General features: G+C 42.3%; 1 protein-coding gene across 6 annotated transcripts in view; it reads right to left on the reverse strand.

Moving 5' to 3' along the window:
* Positions 1-15,567, reverse strand: part of cluha (clustered mitochondria (cluA/CLU1) homolog a) — a 100,210-nt gene that overhangs the window by 65,320 nt on the left and 19,323 nt on the right. For 4 of the 6 annotated variants that reach the window (XM_063031653.1, XM_063031652.1, XM_063031654.1 and 1 more), the window contains exon 2: positions 4,588-4,778. In XM_063031653.1, the coding sequence (XP_062887723.1) occupies positions 4,588-4,778 (191 nt within the window). Of the gene's footprint in view, positions 1-4,587; positions 4,779-11,906; positions 13,102-15,567 lie in introns of those variants that run through there. The other 2 variants (XM_063031651.1, XM_063031650.1) reach the window with 2 other exon arrangements.

Genomic DNA, 15,567 nt, shown 5'->3' on the forward strand with positions numbered 1-15,567 from the left:
GATACTGCTAACCCTAGCCTGTAAATTGAGTACTCAGTACGCTGATCAATATCACCTCTGGACCCTGTGATGAACACACATCCCACTGCAGGTCTGAATACGATTTGCTTACTTTTATTACTTGCATGATTTGCTTCTTTTCTGTCTGCACATTGAGTGTTTGGCAGTCTTTTTTTAAAAATGGGTTCTATTGGGTTTCTTTGTTTTGTAGGGAGACAAATCTCAAGTTTGATTGTGGGAACACAGACTTAAATTGAAACCTATCGAATATTGAGAGACCTAGATAGAATGGAGTGGATGTTTCCTACAGTGGGAGAGTCTAGGATCAGAGGATGCAGCCTCAGAATAGAAGGATGTCCCTTTAGAAAAGAGATGAGGAGGAATTTCTTTAGTGAGAGGGTGGTGAATCTGTGGAATTCATTGCCAGACAGCAGTGGTGGTCAAGTCACTGGGTATATTTAAAGCAGAGGTTGGCAGGATCTTGATTAGTAAGGGTGTCAAAGGTCAGGGGGAGAAGGCAGGAGAATGGGGTTGCGATGATTTACTGGCAGAGCAAACTTGGTGGGCTGAATGGCCCCGTGTCTTAAGACAGCCATGGAAACCATCACTGAATTGGTGTGTGGCTGATAAGCCTCTCTTCTTTCCATCGCTCCCAGAAGCTTACCACACCTTTTCACTGGGAAGCAGTGGAGGTTTGTGTGTTTGTGTGTCCTCACCACTATCACCTGCCCCTAACTCTAATAACTCTGCTGTATATCCCATCCAAACGATCCTTTCTTTACTTTAATTATAGTTCATTTAGCCTTGTCATTCGCCATTTTGGTACTTAGTCATCTCCTGCTGTCCACCTAATCACAGACCTCCTTCTGCCATCTGAAGGGGATCTGGAATGTTATTCCCACAGCTATGGCTAATACAAGGGAACATAACTTTACTGTACTGGGATAAAGGGGATGTCAGGGGCAGGTTTTTATTTTATTTTACACAGAGCTTAGGTATATGGAACGCACTGCCGGGGGTGGTGGTGGTAGAGGTAGGTACATTAGGGACATTTAACAGACTTTTAGATGGGTACATGGATGAAAAGAAAATAGAGGGTTATGTGGATGGAAGTGTCAGATTGATCTTGGGAATAGGAGTAGGTTAAAGAGTTAGCACAACATCAGGGGCCAAAGGGCCCAAGTTCACACTCCACCTTCCATGAGAAATTCACATTTCTCAATTTTATTTTGACACTTTTCTTTTGTTTACGTCTGATACCATTCAGTGAGCTGGGCCACCGGGCAAATGAAAGAAGCTGCACTTTAGAGTCTAAAAGCAGCTGTAGTCTGCTCGCAAGTTGCCCCCAACAATCATCAAAATAGTGAAAAATCTGCAAGTAACAATGTACTTCATGGCCAAAGAAGTCAATGTCATAATATAGCAAACATGACATTCCTACATTATAACAGTAGGATATAATGGAGGAATTATTCTTGTACCCCTATCAATAATGTTATAGAAGCTATTTTCACTACAAAGAGCAGTGACAAAGACATTACTTTTTTTTTTAAACTGATGCTAAGGCAGGAATTCCATGGTATAAATCTTCTTTATACCATGGACCAACACCATTAAGCAAGGGCTCTGTGGACCCCAGGTTGAGAATCTCCATGCTAAGGTAAACAAACATGACTCCCTGCTCTTCTTCAGATCAGTGGTATCAAGTCTTTTGCTTCCATTCAAAAGAACAGACAGGCTTTCCTCGTCTCAAAGGAAGATACCGCAGACAGAAGCACTCCCTCCGTAGTGCTTGGGGTGTCAGCCTGGACCTGGTGACACGAACGGAGCCGTGGCTATATATGGTAGTCATGGGCTGTAGGTGGAGCTTGGTTCATTGACTATGAAAATTAGAATGATTTAAACCAAGGTGACATTGAAGGCCCTCAGCTGGGAAACACTGTTGCAGTACAGCTGCTCCTCAAATGAAACCCAGCAGCGTTCCACGTCGACACTGTCTGCACTCACTTCCCTTACTAACCCTGCTTCCAGCCCCTCGTAGTAGCTTCCAGCTGGGAAATCCTGGGAGCCAACTCAGCCATTATTACATTTGCACACATGGCATCTAAAGCAGTTATAATTGCCGTCCGAGTCAGAATGATGCCAGCTGTCCTTCCTTGGCATTCCAGAGGTGGAAGAAATCAGAAAATGAATTACGTTGATTTAGACCTTATGGTCGCTAACTAATCCCAACAGATTCAACTCTGAAAGAGTTAACCTTAAAGTCTGCAAGTGCCGCATCTATTCCCAACACTTGTTGCGGACTTCATCACAAGTGCAGCTAGGAATGTTCCATGAGCCCTCACTTAAGTATGCACTTGCTTACTGAAAGCAGAAAATACCAAGGTTCGACTCAAAGCTTGCACGATCATTACCACTTCCCTAAACGTACTTAAGAGCTTAGTAACACTGCAAAAATAAAAAAAACAGACCGAACGTACATTCAGGCCAGGTATGTGGAAGCTTACCACAAGAACCTTCTAAAACAGAAGCAGCTGGAGGTGCTGTGGGACAGGATTAGAAAAGATGTGACCTCAGAATCTGTGGTTTTCACCAAAGAACCTACTAGGTTGGCTGATCACAGATTCAGCAGCAGTGTTAGAATTTTTACTCAAAAGGAAATCGGTTAATGACTCCTAAACCAGGGCAAGATATTAGCATAGATTGAGAAGGTTTTTAAAAAATAAAGACTATGAATAAACAGGTTATTTGCAACTTGGTAGCATGTAATTGATGAAGGGTGGAAAGAACCAGTGTTTGGCCCTTAACTATATAAAACTTATTTCAATCTTAAATAAGGAGACTGAATGTAACCTATACATATTTGTTGCTGAAACAAAGCCAAGTCAAAATGTATATTATTATGAGTGGTAGAACAGAGGCATGGTGGCGGGGTGGAGATACTTCTCTACCAAAGGAGGTGTAAGGTGCTCCTTCGCTAGCCTGCAGGTCACCCTTGGGCAAGGTGTAGCAGCTGCTCAGCCCCTCCAATCATGTGAAGCCATGAGAGTAGGTGGTGGATGGTCATACAAACAGCTGCTGCATACCTCAAGTCCTGGTTATGCGACCACCGATGTCAGACAATCTCTGAGGAGTATTGATAATGGATGGGGTCACCCACCTTTATAAAGATACTGTCCAGAAGGTGGCAATGGTAAACCACTTAAGAGGAGAAATTTGCCAAGAACAATTATGGTCATGAGACCATGATCACCCATGTCACATGACACAACACATGATAATAACCAAGACACCAACTAGTTAAGTTGTTGAACAGTGGCAGATGGAAGTGTACCCTGCAGAAAGGTAAATCACCCATTTTGAGAGGATAAGGTTTGAAAACCGGCTGAGTAAATAGATAAGAGAATGATTAATGAAGAGTAAGGGAGTCTCAAGGTGATGATACAGCACTCCTGGTAAAAATTCAGATTTGAGTACCTAGTCAGCAAGAATAAGGTTTAGTCAAGGGTAAGGAGCTCTCCTGCTCTCATTTCTTATTGTAGAATCAGAAAGATGACAACATTGAAGGCAATCATTCTGCTCAGCAAGTCTGTTATCTGCCCCAGCAAATCATTTCAGATCACAAGCACTTGCTGTGCATAAACTTCACCCTCATACCACTTTCGATTCTTTTCCAAAAGTCTTCATTCTACATCCTTAAGAACTGTTTGAAAATCACCCCTCCCATAAACTTCACATTTCCTGTGGTGTGGTTTCCTCGGGCATCTTGACAGTGAGAAAGCAACTAGCCATTTCATCAGGTATTCAAATTCGCTTCCAAAACTTTATCTTGTTTATCATCTTCAAGAGCTTCCTGAAAAATCCACCGTTTACCACTTTCCCATTACAACCTCAACTTGCCTTCGAAGTCTGTCACCCTGATCTGTGAAATTCTTAAATCTGTTTTATTGATATTATTGAGCTCAGGGAACTATCTAAAATGCTAGATCGACTAACCAGTGTGAAGAACATGGAAGTCCCTTTTTGGAGGAAAATTTGACACAATAACGCCATCATTTTTATACAGAGGAGCACAGGTTTGGTACCCATTACTGAAGTGTCCTGTTTATTTTATGTTTCCAGAGTGTTACTTTCTCTCCTTGAAGTTTACAAATTTTAGGAAAAAGGCAAAAAAAACCACTGTGTCATTCCTGCCTGTGGCCTTCAAACTTTACAACTCCTCCCTTGGAGGGTCAGACACCCTGAGCCAATAGGCTGGTCCTGGACTTATTTCCTGGCATAATTTACATAATATTATTTAATTATTTATGCTTTTGTATTGCTATATCTATACTCTATTCTTGGTTGGTGCAACTGTAACAAAACCCAATTTCCCTTGGGATCAATAAAGTATGACTATGAGCTAAATGGCACTTACACACAAAAAAAGACCATTCAGCCTTTCAAACTTGTTCCACCTTTCAATACAATTATCCAATACCAAATTTCTCCTTGGATGAGTTTTATGTATGAATAGTTTGAGGATGCTTATAAAACCCACTGGGTTTCCTTAAAACCAGCTGAACTTTGGATTGCTATGACACTCACCTGCAGATCGAATGGTTCTATCCCCGGGGCATGTATCTTAACAGTGAATCCTGTATCCTGGATAACGATGACTTCTTGCTCATTCCCATCATCTGCACGAGTCTCACCATCTCCTTTCTCATTGTGGCTATCTGCCTCTGGATGGCTGTGTCCGCTGTCTCCATTCACTAAAGGCATGGCTGAAGAATGTGCTAAAGACAGAAAATAGAAAAACAACACGCTCAACACCTCCAATAGCCAACATATTAGTTAGACTAAACTATCAAATGAATGATAATCACTTGCCCGTGGGTCTCTTCATCACTGCAATAGCAGAATAGGACTTTGTCTCTAACACCATTTGAATATATCAAGACCGTCCAGCTCTCAGGAGAATGAAATGCCCCTGATTATTCCATTAACAACCCAATGCAAGAGAAAGATTCTTCTTCAAATCATGTTCTATGAACTGGAAGCAGCAAATAGTCTGGCAACCCTTCGAACATTCAACAACAACACACCACATTATAAACATTCCACAGATGCTGGGAATCCAGAGCAACACACACAAAATGCATTTGTGCGTGTAACACATTACTCTCCCTCAACAGCCTCCTGCATTAACCCTTGGCCCTTGACTCTTAGATTCTTTCCTGAACATGTTCAGTGACTCAGAATCTACAAAATTAAGGCAGAGAGTTCCACAGAGTTGTAACTATCTGCAAGAGGACACTACTAAATAGTCCTTGTCAGAAGATTGTCACCTTGTCATGGTGAAGAGGCTAGTGAGTTCCTGAGATTAATAGCATCTAAAACAGTGGTCCCCAACCACCGAGCAAAGCATGTGCTACCGGGCCGCGAGGAAACAATATGATTTGGCGATATGAAACGATACGAGTCAGCTGCACCTTTCCTCATTCCCTGTCACGCACTGTTGAACTTGAAATAACCTACCAAATCATACCAAGTAACACAAAAGCTATAATAACACTAACATATAGTAAAAGCAGGAATGATATGATAAATACACAGCCTATATAAAGTAGAAATATTGTAGGTACAGTGTGGTTTCACGTAACAGAAAAAATCGGGACGATTAAGCCAAAACCAATTTGTAGAAAAAAAATCCGCACATACACACGTCATGTATGCGCACACAGGTGCCCACGCTAGGCTTCATGGTCATGGTAGTCTTTCCTCGGGGTAAACACAAGTGTCCCATATTTGACTGCTACTTTTGTCCCTTGTATGAGAGAGAGCGAGATCACGAGGGAGAGAGAGAGAAAGAAAGAAAGAAAGAAAGAAAGTTGGCAACCCTACTTGAACACCTGCTTCAGAGTTTAGCTCCTGCTATGGTCATCCATGGACGCAAGGTCAAGTGGAAGGTTGCAGGCAAAGAGTGATCCAACTAAGACCTCAGCAGTGGAGCTGGCAGAAGATGGCACATCACAAGGGCAGTGAAAGGGTCCCCAGTCTTCTTGCATTCCACACCACCGAACCCTGACCCCGACCTGTCAAACATGTGGTAGCTGCCCATGCATCAGCCTCCCCATGTTAAACAAAATTACGCACAGGCCTTCTCCATTAAGGGAATCCACCCTACTCATTAAAAAGGCAGTTGCTTATTCTGAAACACAATCCTTCATCCAAAAGGAATTTTTCCACATTATTCTAACCTGCCTTCCAAGCATCATGTTTTAATGAAGTCACTTCACATTCTTCTAAAGTCTGGGAAAGGTAGGCTTAACCTACTTCTAAGAGAAGCTATCTGTGCCCAGTTGCTGTAGTGGGACATTATACCTCTGATTATTAGCCCAGCCCACTGCATTACTAGCCAAAGCTTAACGATCAGGTTTTTTTCTGCCAGATGTTCTTTGAAAATAGACTGAAATGCGTCATTTGTGTCAAGGGCCAATGGTCCAAGGGTGTGCTGGGGGCAGCCCGTGAATGTCACCATGCTTCCGGTACCAACGTAGCATGTCTGCAACTTACTAGCCCGAATCCATGTGTCTTATTTCTGGAATGTGGGAGGAAATTGAAGCACCTGGAAGAAACCCATACATATAAAGATACAAGCTCCTTACAGACAGTGACAGACACTGAAGCCAATGTAAAGCATTTTGCTAAATGCTTAGCTCCTGTACCAAACCATAAAATAATCAGTATTAATATATCCAAGTTGTGAAAGATAGTGCAAATCTATTGATCTCCTTGGAAGGGGAGTTTTTGTTTTTTTTTGTGTGGGTGAGGGCAGGGGTTGATGTTCTCCTTTCAACGATTTCCCTGTTTTTTTTGGTCTCATGGCTCTCTGGAGAGGACTAATCGCAGCTGTGTACTGCATACATATTTTGATAATAAATGAACCTTTGAAGAGGAAACAAATGAAGGAGATAGGAATAGAGTTAGATGACAAAGGATAGAGGGATTGAATGGAAAATCACCTGGAGTATAAACAGATTGGGTTGAAGAGACAATGTGCATATGATTCTTTGAATTCAGAAATTAAATTAAATTCAGAAACACAGTCAGGGTGGAGGAAGGAAGATTTAAAAACCTCCACAAAATAAATCAACTCAAGTGAAGAGCAAGTTTCAGCTCTCCCAAGTGAAACAGATGTTGTTAAATATATTACTAGTTGAATACAGTTTCAATCACACAAAAGAAATGTTTAATATGAGGGGGCATAATTTTAAATTCATCCAAAGACAGCGTAGGGAGTAATGTCAGAGGTATGTTTATCTTTTTTTAATTAGAGAGAGGTGGGTGCGAGGAACGCACTGCCAGGGGTAGTGGTAGAGGTAGATAAATTAAGGGCATCTGAGAGATGCTTAGATAAGCGCATAGATGATAGAAAAATGAAGGGCTATGTGGGAGAAAAGGGTCAGGTTTATCTTGGAGTAGGTTAAGAGGTCAGCACAATATTGTGAGCAGAAGGTCTGACTTTTCTATCATTTAAGTTCTGTAACTTAGTTTGAAATTTATTGTGATCAAATAGCTTACCAAAATTTTTAAGATTTCACAAAATAATTGAGAAATAGTGCAGCATACAGATGGTGCAGCGTGATTTGCCACGCTGGGCAAAGACTTTCTGGTGTGTGTAAACTTCTGTTTAAAAAAAAACACTGGATGACAGGATTACCTCTAAGCTTACGCAAAATGAACCTGGTACGTCAAGTTTCCACTTGCACAATTCCAACTAACAGGCCAAGGTAAAAACGGAGCAGGCTACTGTTCAATAAGGGAAGTAAATTTTGTTATTGAGAAACATGGCACCAGCAATACGGATTACTAATACTCAGTTACCCAATCTCATCAGATCACACATGGTGGGGCCTTGCTCTCACAATCCACTTGCTGTACATTGGTTTGGCCCTCTCATAATATTATAAACCTCTATCAGATCTGTCAACAGCTTCCATTACTCCGGAGAAAACAATCCAAGTCTGTCCAACCTCTAATCCAAGTAAACCTCACCTGCACCCTCACCAAAGCCTCCACATTCTTCCAATAATACCATGACCAGAACTTCAGGATCAGGTTTAATATCGTATGTCATGAAATTTGTTCCTTTGCAGAACAGTGCAATATAGAAAAAAAAATTCTTCTTGTGATAAAAAAAATTAATTAAGTGTTGCAAGAAGAGAGCCAAAATAGTGAGGTATGGTTCATGGGTGGCTTCAATGTCCATTCATAAATCTAATGGCAGAGGGGAAAAAGCTGTTCCTCAAATGTTGAGCATGGGGTGTGTCCTGGGTGATGGGTGGGTGGGGGGGAAGATCCATGATGATGGATGCCATCTTTTTGAGGCATCGCCTTCTGCAGATGTCCTGGATACCGAGGAGGCTAGTGCCCACGGTGGAATTGGCTGAGTTTGCAACCCTCTGCAACCTTTTCCGATCCTGTGCAGTAGAAACACCATTCCAGACGGTGGGTACATCTATAGAAATTTGCAAGATGCACGGATGTCAGAAAACCTCCTTCCCATAATGGAGCCTAGTCAATGGAGTGAAGAGCATTCTTCCAGTACATAAAGTATATCCACATTACTGATTCCACTCAACATTACCTGGACATGTTATGCTACCCTTCAGATGACAGAAGCAGATGAGAACATGGAAATACAGAAATATTAGTAAGACAGCAAGAATCAAGATTAACATGACCAGCAAATGCATAAACATACAGCAATCGAGACAACTGAAACCCAAGGTACACCCACAGTTTTTCCCACACTTAAGTGATTCAAGTCACTTAAGAGTTTAAAGCTACTGGTCCATGGCGAATGAGTTACAAGAGACCACAGATACTGGAATGGAGAGCAAGAAACAATGAATGTCTATTCCTACACATTTTGGCACACACTCAGTGGCCACTTTATTAGGTACAGCTGCTCATTAACACAAATATTTAATCAGCCAATCATGTGCCAGCAACTCGTGCATAAAAGCATGCAGACATGGTCAAGAGGTTCAGTTGTTGTTCAGACCAAACATCAGAATGGGGAAGAAATGTGATCTAAGTGACTTTGACTATGGAACAACAATTGGTGCCATACAGGGATGTCTGAGTATCTCTGAAACTGCAGATTTCCTGGGATTTTCACGTATAACAGTCTCTAGAGTTTACATAGTGTGGAAAAACAAAATCCAGCAGTTCTGTAGGTGAAAATGCCTTAATAAAAGGTCAGAGGAGAATGGTTCAAGCTGCCAGGAAGGCGACAGTAACTCAAATAGCCATGAGTTACAACAATGGGTGCAGAAGGGCATCTCTGAACCTTGAAGTGGATAGACTACAGCAGCACAAGACCATGAAAATACAGAAATATACTCAGTGTTCACTGTAATAGGCATCTCCCGTAACTACTAAAATGGGCACAGGGTACTTCTGTTTCCCATTATAGTTAAATGAACTTGGATTAGTAACACTTAATGAAGTATGATTCGTACAGAAGCATTTTTTTAAAAAAAAAGACAGGCAAGTGGTGAAAGAGTCCAGAAGTGTGTTTTAAATACGGGACAAATTAACATTCTAGATTAGCCAAATGATTATCTTGGTGATGAACTATTTGGTAGTTGTGATAATTATACATATTTCATTGCACAAACATTTTAAGGATGCTTCAGGGAAAATTAAGCCCGAGACTACATGACATTTATCTTTTTCCATCTTGGGGTAAGATAAGGGAAATGAATGCATTATCACAGACATCTGCATCCTTCTCTGGGCTAATGAAACAGCAGTCAAACAACACAAAATTCACTCATGGCAGAGCATTTGGTTAATTGCCACTTCAATATTTCATGCAGAATTAACCATTTGATGACTGCAAGAAATTAACTCCTTTTATTTATTCACATTAATAAGTCACTGAGGATCCGACTGTGCACAAAATGCTTCAGATTACGAGACCACAATAAAAGGGCTGAGCAGAGCTAGTGTGGACATGTTAGTGATGCAAGGCATCTTAAGACTTAGAGTACTACAGCACAGAAAAAGGCCCTTTGGCCCATCTACTCCATGCTAAACTATTATTCTGCCTACTCCCATTGAGCTGCACCTGGACCGTAGAACTCCATACCCCTACCATCCATGTACATATCCAAACATCTCTTAATTGTTAAAAATCGAACCTGCACCCATCACTTCCACTGGCAACCCATTCCAGACACACACCACTCTCATGAAGTTCCCCCTCATGGCCCCCCCTTAAACATTTCACCTTTCACCCTTAACTCATGACCTCTAGTTCTAGTCTCATCCAGCCTCAGTGGAAAAAGCCTGCTTGCTTTTACTCTATCTATACCTCTCAATTTTATATACCTCCAACAAATCTCCCCTCATTCTCCTGTGCTCCAGGGAATAAAGTCTAACCTCTATAAACAATATGGACTATTTCCTAAAGCCAACCCAATTGGCACAATCCAAGGGGTACAAAGAGGTCATAGTTAAGTTATTGGACTTCTGATCCAAAGGCCTGGACTGATGACCAGGAGAAAGAAGTTCCAATCCTACTGATATTTTGAACTATAAAAGGGAACATTCAGACAGGGGTAGGGTAGAGACCAAGTTCAGACCGGCTAAAAGCTTACAAATGCTGAAACTGGCCTGAAAGGCCATATAGCCTGACCTCTGCTCTTTTTCTTACATCGATGTTGTGAAGAGACAAAACTAAGCATTCAAATTCACTTCACTAGATGCATCCTTAAAGTTAGAACTAACACCAGACCATGAAACAACTAGACCTGCAAAGACTGATCCAGTTCATTAGCAAACAACAGGAATTCTGCAAATGCTGAAAATTCAAGCAACATACATCAAAGTTGCTGGTGAACACAGCAGGCCAAGCAGCATCTGTAGGAAGAGGTGCAGTCCTGACGAAGGGTCTCGGCCTGAAACATCGACTGCACCTCTTCCTACAGATGCTGCTTGGCCTGCTGCGTTCACCTGCAACTTTGATGTATGTTGTTTCCAGTTCATTAGTACCTTTTGTGGAAGGACGTCTGCTTCAAAATCACTACCACAGGGATGGCCTTTGACTTCCTACAGAAATGGCCTAGCCACTTCAAAAGCAGCCAAGGCCAACTAATGAAAACTGGCCTTTGAGTGCATAAATTAAAAAGGAGCCGCGGACTCGGGAACTAGCAAGACTATTATCCTCCCCCCATCAAGCTAGATTTCAACATACCGATCATGGAGGCAGCAGTGGAGAAGAGAAGGGTGTCACGTGGTTAGCGCAACACAGTTATAGCTGGGGGCATTGGAGTTTGGAGTTCAATTTGTGTCGTAAGGAGTTTGTATAGTCTTCCCGTGACTACATGGGTTTCCTTTCAAGTGCTCCAGTTTCCTCCCATAGTCCAGACATACCGGATAGGAGGTTTAATTGGTCATTGTAAAATGTCCTGTGATTAGGCTAGTTAGATAGGTGTGTTGCTGAGCAGTGCAGCTCGTTGTGCGAAAGGGCTGGCGGGGAGTTTCCCCACCTATTCCTGACATCTCTTAAGCCATCTTTGCAAAGTAATTATTGCTAAAGATGGGTTGCAAGTACATTGTTCATTCCATTTCATGCCAACATTTTAACACCAGGATCAGGGACAAAATAATTGTGCATGATTTGGCCAGGGAATAAGAAAGGAATTCAGTTCTCTAGAGGTTACAATGTGCTATCCAATCACAAAATAATTAAAAGCTGTCAAATATCACACTGAATAATTGGTCATGGCCAGAATTACTGCTGGCAGCTCACATCAGCTGGTCACAGATGCAGAATTCATATAATTAACAGGCCGCTTTAATCAAAGATCTTTATTGTGATTTTCCTTTCTCCCTTCCTTCATATCCACCTGACTCTGCGTGCAGAAGTCTCTTCCTCTTCCGGCGCTTTCTTAGATTTGCTTGTTCGCAGAGTCCCTTTGAAACCTGATAATCTTCCGAGGTAACCGAGAAATCCAATGAGCCTGGTAGCCGGTTGGCACACGGTATTTCCACATCCTTCTGGTCCGGCAGCTTTCCATTCCCGACATTTGTTTCTGGAGCCAAATCCACCAGGCTTTTCACCGTTTCTTCTTTCCTCGAACTTGTTTCCTCGAAACAAGTCGTCGCAGCAAGAGTCAATAGTACAGGGGAGGCCTGTTTTAGTGAGTGACAAGCTAGGCAGCCAATAACATCATCTTTTACCGGATGATCATCGCAAGCTTTGGCGACCTGCTCTCTGCAGAGGTGCTTCGGTGGTGCTTTGGTTTTAAATTCAAAACGTTTGTCACCTTTCTGCATGAAATCACACTCCTGGTTACAGCTCAATAATTCACTTGATGAATCCAAGCCAATAATTCCCTCTCCCACATCTGTTGTGTCAGCTTTTTCCAGGGGAGCCTCTTCACAACACAATCTGTTGTCTGCGCTGCAATTGGAGTACTCTGACTTTCCTCGAGCATGCCAAACTGGAGGCTGGCAGCCGTGGTCTTTCACCTGTTTCGCAATCTCTTCAAGGGCAGAGGAAAGGTTGTTTGAGGTAGGAGGCAAGCACTGCGAAGCTGTCAAGTACACTTCACTATTCAAACCACTGTCCTTCTGGTCTGATAAAACCAAGTCTCCTTTAGCACCAGCAGGACACCTGTCCTTCAAGGCAGCGAAGTTGAGAGTTGAAGGCATTTTGTGCTTCAGGCTAAAGTTGCTGCTCAAGATAATGTCAGGATAACCTTGTAAAGGCAGCTCCCCTGGCTCGGTTTTATCCAGGGCGGCAAAATCATTCGACGCAATGCAACGTTCTCCCTGAGAGGCAGACAACAGCGGAGAATAGTCGGTGCAAGGGTCTTCATGCTGTGGCCTCAATATCAAGTCTGTAAGAAGCCTGCAGCAAGCAAAAATGCTGTTTCCCATGACTGGCCAGTCATTCACTCACAGACTAGCAGTGCTGCTGATGAGGAGCGAGATTAAAAGCAAAACACAGAAAAGCTACTTGGTATGTGCTCCGAATGAACAGGATTTAGAGTGAACCCTGTTCCAAGCAGCAGCCTGCACCTCGAGCTTGCAGAGCAGGCAAAGGCAGCGTCGGTCTGAACCGAGACAAAAAGCTTACCGAATATTTCCAGCAACCTAAAATAAAACTTCTCAGCAGCTGTGACAGCCAAGCTACCCACATGCCTCTGAACAGATCTCTCGCATGTCGGTACACTTCTACAGCGGACATCAAGGACACGGGTCCCGTAGAATACCTCGTCTCTTTGCATGTTGTGAAAATGAAAACAAAAACAAAATTGTTGCCATCACTTGTAAAGCTGCCAATAGTTCGGCAGCGTTAACAAAAAAACTCCCCGGCCCAGGGAAGATTGCTGTAATTTACTAAGATCCAAGTCACCTCAATCTCATAGAAAAAAAAGGCCACTCAGCCATGTGGCGTGAGACCCATGCAAAACAGCCCTGTTCAAAGCTTCTGCTGGCACCAGCTGTGAGAAAATGTCAAAGGCACCGTTTCTTCAGGAGCTGTAACTAGGGGGCCACTCACGCACACTAGCTTCCATTTGTGTCCACACTGAGTCAGACTGCACGACTTCTTATACGGAGCCTCAATACATTCAACACCAGATCAATTGCTGGCTCGAGTTAAACAACAGGGGAATATGAAGGGCGTCTTCTTCACTCAGAGGGTGGCGAGAGTGTGGAACAAGATGCCAATGGAAGTGGTGGACGCGGGTTTGATTTTAGCATTTATGAGAAATTTGGATAGATGCATAAATGGGAGGGCCACGAAGGGCTATGGTCTGGGTGCAGGTTGATGGGATGAGACAGCATAATAGTTTGGCACAGAGTAGATGGACTGAGGGGCCAGTTTCTATGTTGTAGCATTCTATGACAGAGCAGTTATATGAGGGGTGATTGATAAGTTTGTGGCCCAAGGTAGAAGGAAATGAGTTATTATGCAGAAAGTTTTGAAGTTAATCACTCAAAGAGTTGAACTGCACGTGCATGCACTGAGAGCCATATAACCCATCTCCTTCTACCTTAGGCCACGAAGTTATCAATCACCCCTGCTGTGGACCACTTCTGGAAGTCCAAGATGCCAACTTCTACAAAGAAGGGATCCGTATGCTCCACAATCGCTGGACTGAGTGTGTAAATGTAGGAGGGGCCTATGTTGAAAAATAAGTGTGCTAGGTTTTCTAAAATTGACTCCTTCTATCCTAGGCCACGAACTTATCAATCACCCCTTGTATGTTCAATAACAAAGATCTAGATTCAGCAAGTTTGAGATTTCAGGTCTGGTGCAATCTTGTTTGCTGATTATAAAAAGCAAATAAAATGACGACACTTAGGAGCAAACATTAATATTGTACATAACATGGTGGAAAGGCAAGAGGTTAACACACACTTCGACTTGTTCAACTTGTTTGTTGCAAAGTAATTCAGCCTGTGTACATTAAAACTGATCTGCTTCATTCTTTCATATGCCCAGAGACAGCCAGATTATCCTTACATCTTACACACACACCAGTGAGAACAGCAAACCTCACCCCCTAGGGGAAGCTCAAGAACTAATTCCGATAAGGAACAGAAATCAAACTCAATTCCCTGACGAAGTAGATCTCACAGTCCAGAACACTGCCATCTTTTCTCCACGTAATGCTGCACAAATATTTCTTCAACTGGTCTTTAGGGAGACACGAGCTTGTCCTGGTAACAACCAGATTTATTTTCATTATCACACAAGTCCCTGTAATTTATTAGGCACATATTAAGACTCAGTGATAGGTTAAATAAATCTTTGAATGCAATACACTGCAGAGTGAAAAATGTCATGAACATTTAACGTCAATACATACATACCATGTAAATAAGGATTGGTGCTGAAACAAAGTATATATTTGAACAAATAGAGCATAAAACTCATTCAAATAGCTGCTTTCTTACATTTGACATTTTAAGCAATGCAAAAATAAATTTGATATTTTCTAAAAAATTAAATTCTTAAAATAGGACCTAAAATTTAATGGCAATTGTCCTCTCCCCTTTGAGCAGTGTTCAGCTGAGCAGGATGGCCTGTTGCTCTACAGCAGATTGAAACCACATTCCAGTTTACAGTATCTTGCTTCTCTTGCACTTTACATGTAGGACATAGGGCTGTACAGCATGGAAAAGGTCCTTCTACCCACGCTGACCAAGATAAAGTATACTTGCCCTTATCACTAAAAACACTACAAACTTTTTCGATACATCTAATGTACCCACCTAACCACTTCCTCTGGCAATTGGGTCCAAATATCCACGAACTGCTGTGTAGAAAAAAGATGTTGCAACTCAAGTTCTTTTTAAACCTTCCTCACCTCTAACCTTAAAGCTATGTCCTCTAATTTCCATTCACCAACGCTCGGGGGAGGGGGGGGAAAAGAAAACCACTCACCCTAACTATGCCTCTCATGATTTTATATACGTATCTTTGTAAGATTATCCCTCCGTCTCATATGCTCCACGGAGTAAAGGGCCCAGACTCTCCTGCACTCCTTCCTT

This window comes from Mobula hypostoma, chromosome 23 (genome assembly GCF_963921235.1).
Source record: "Mobula hypostoma chromosome 23, sMobHyp1.1, whole genome shotgun sequence".
NCBI classification, from domain to species: Eukaryota; Metazoa; Chordata; class Chondrichthyes; order Myliobatiformes; family Myliobatidae; genus Mobula; species Mobula hypostoma.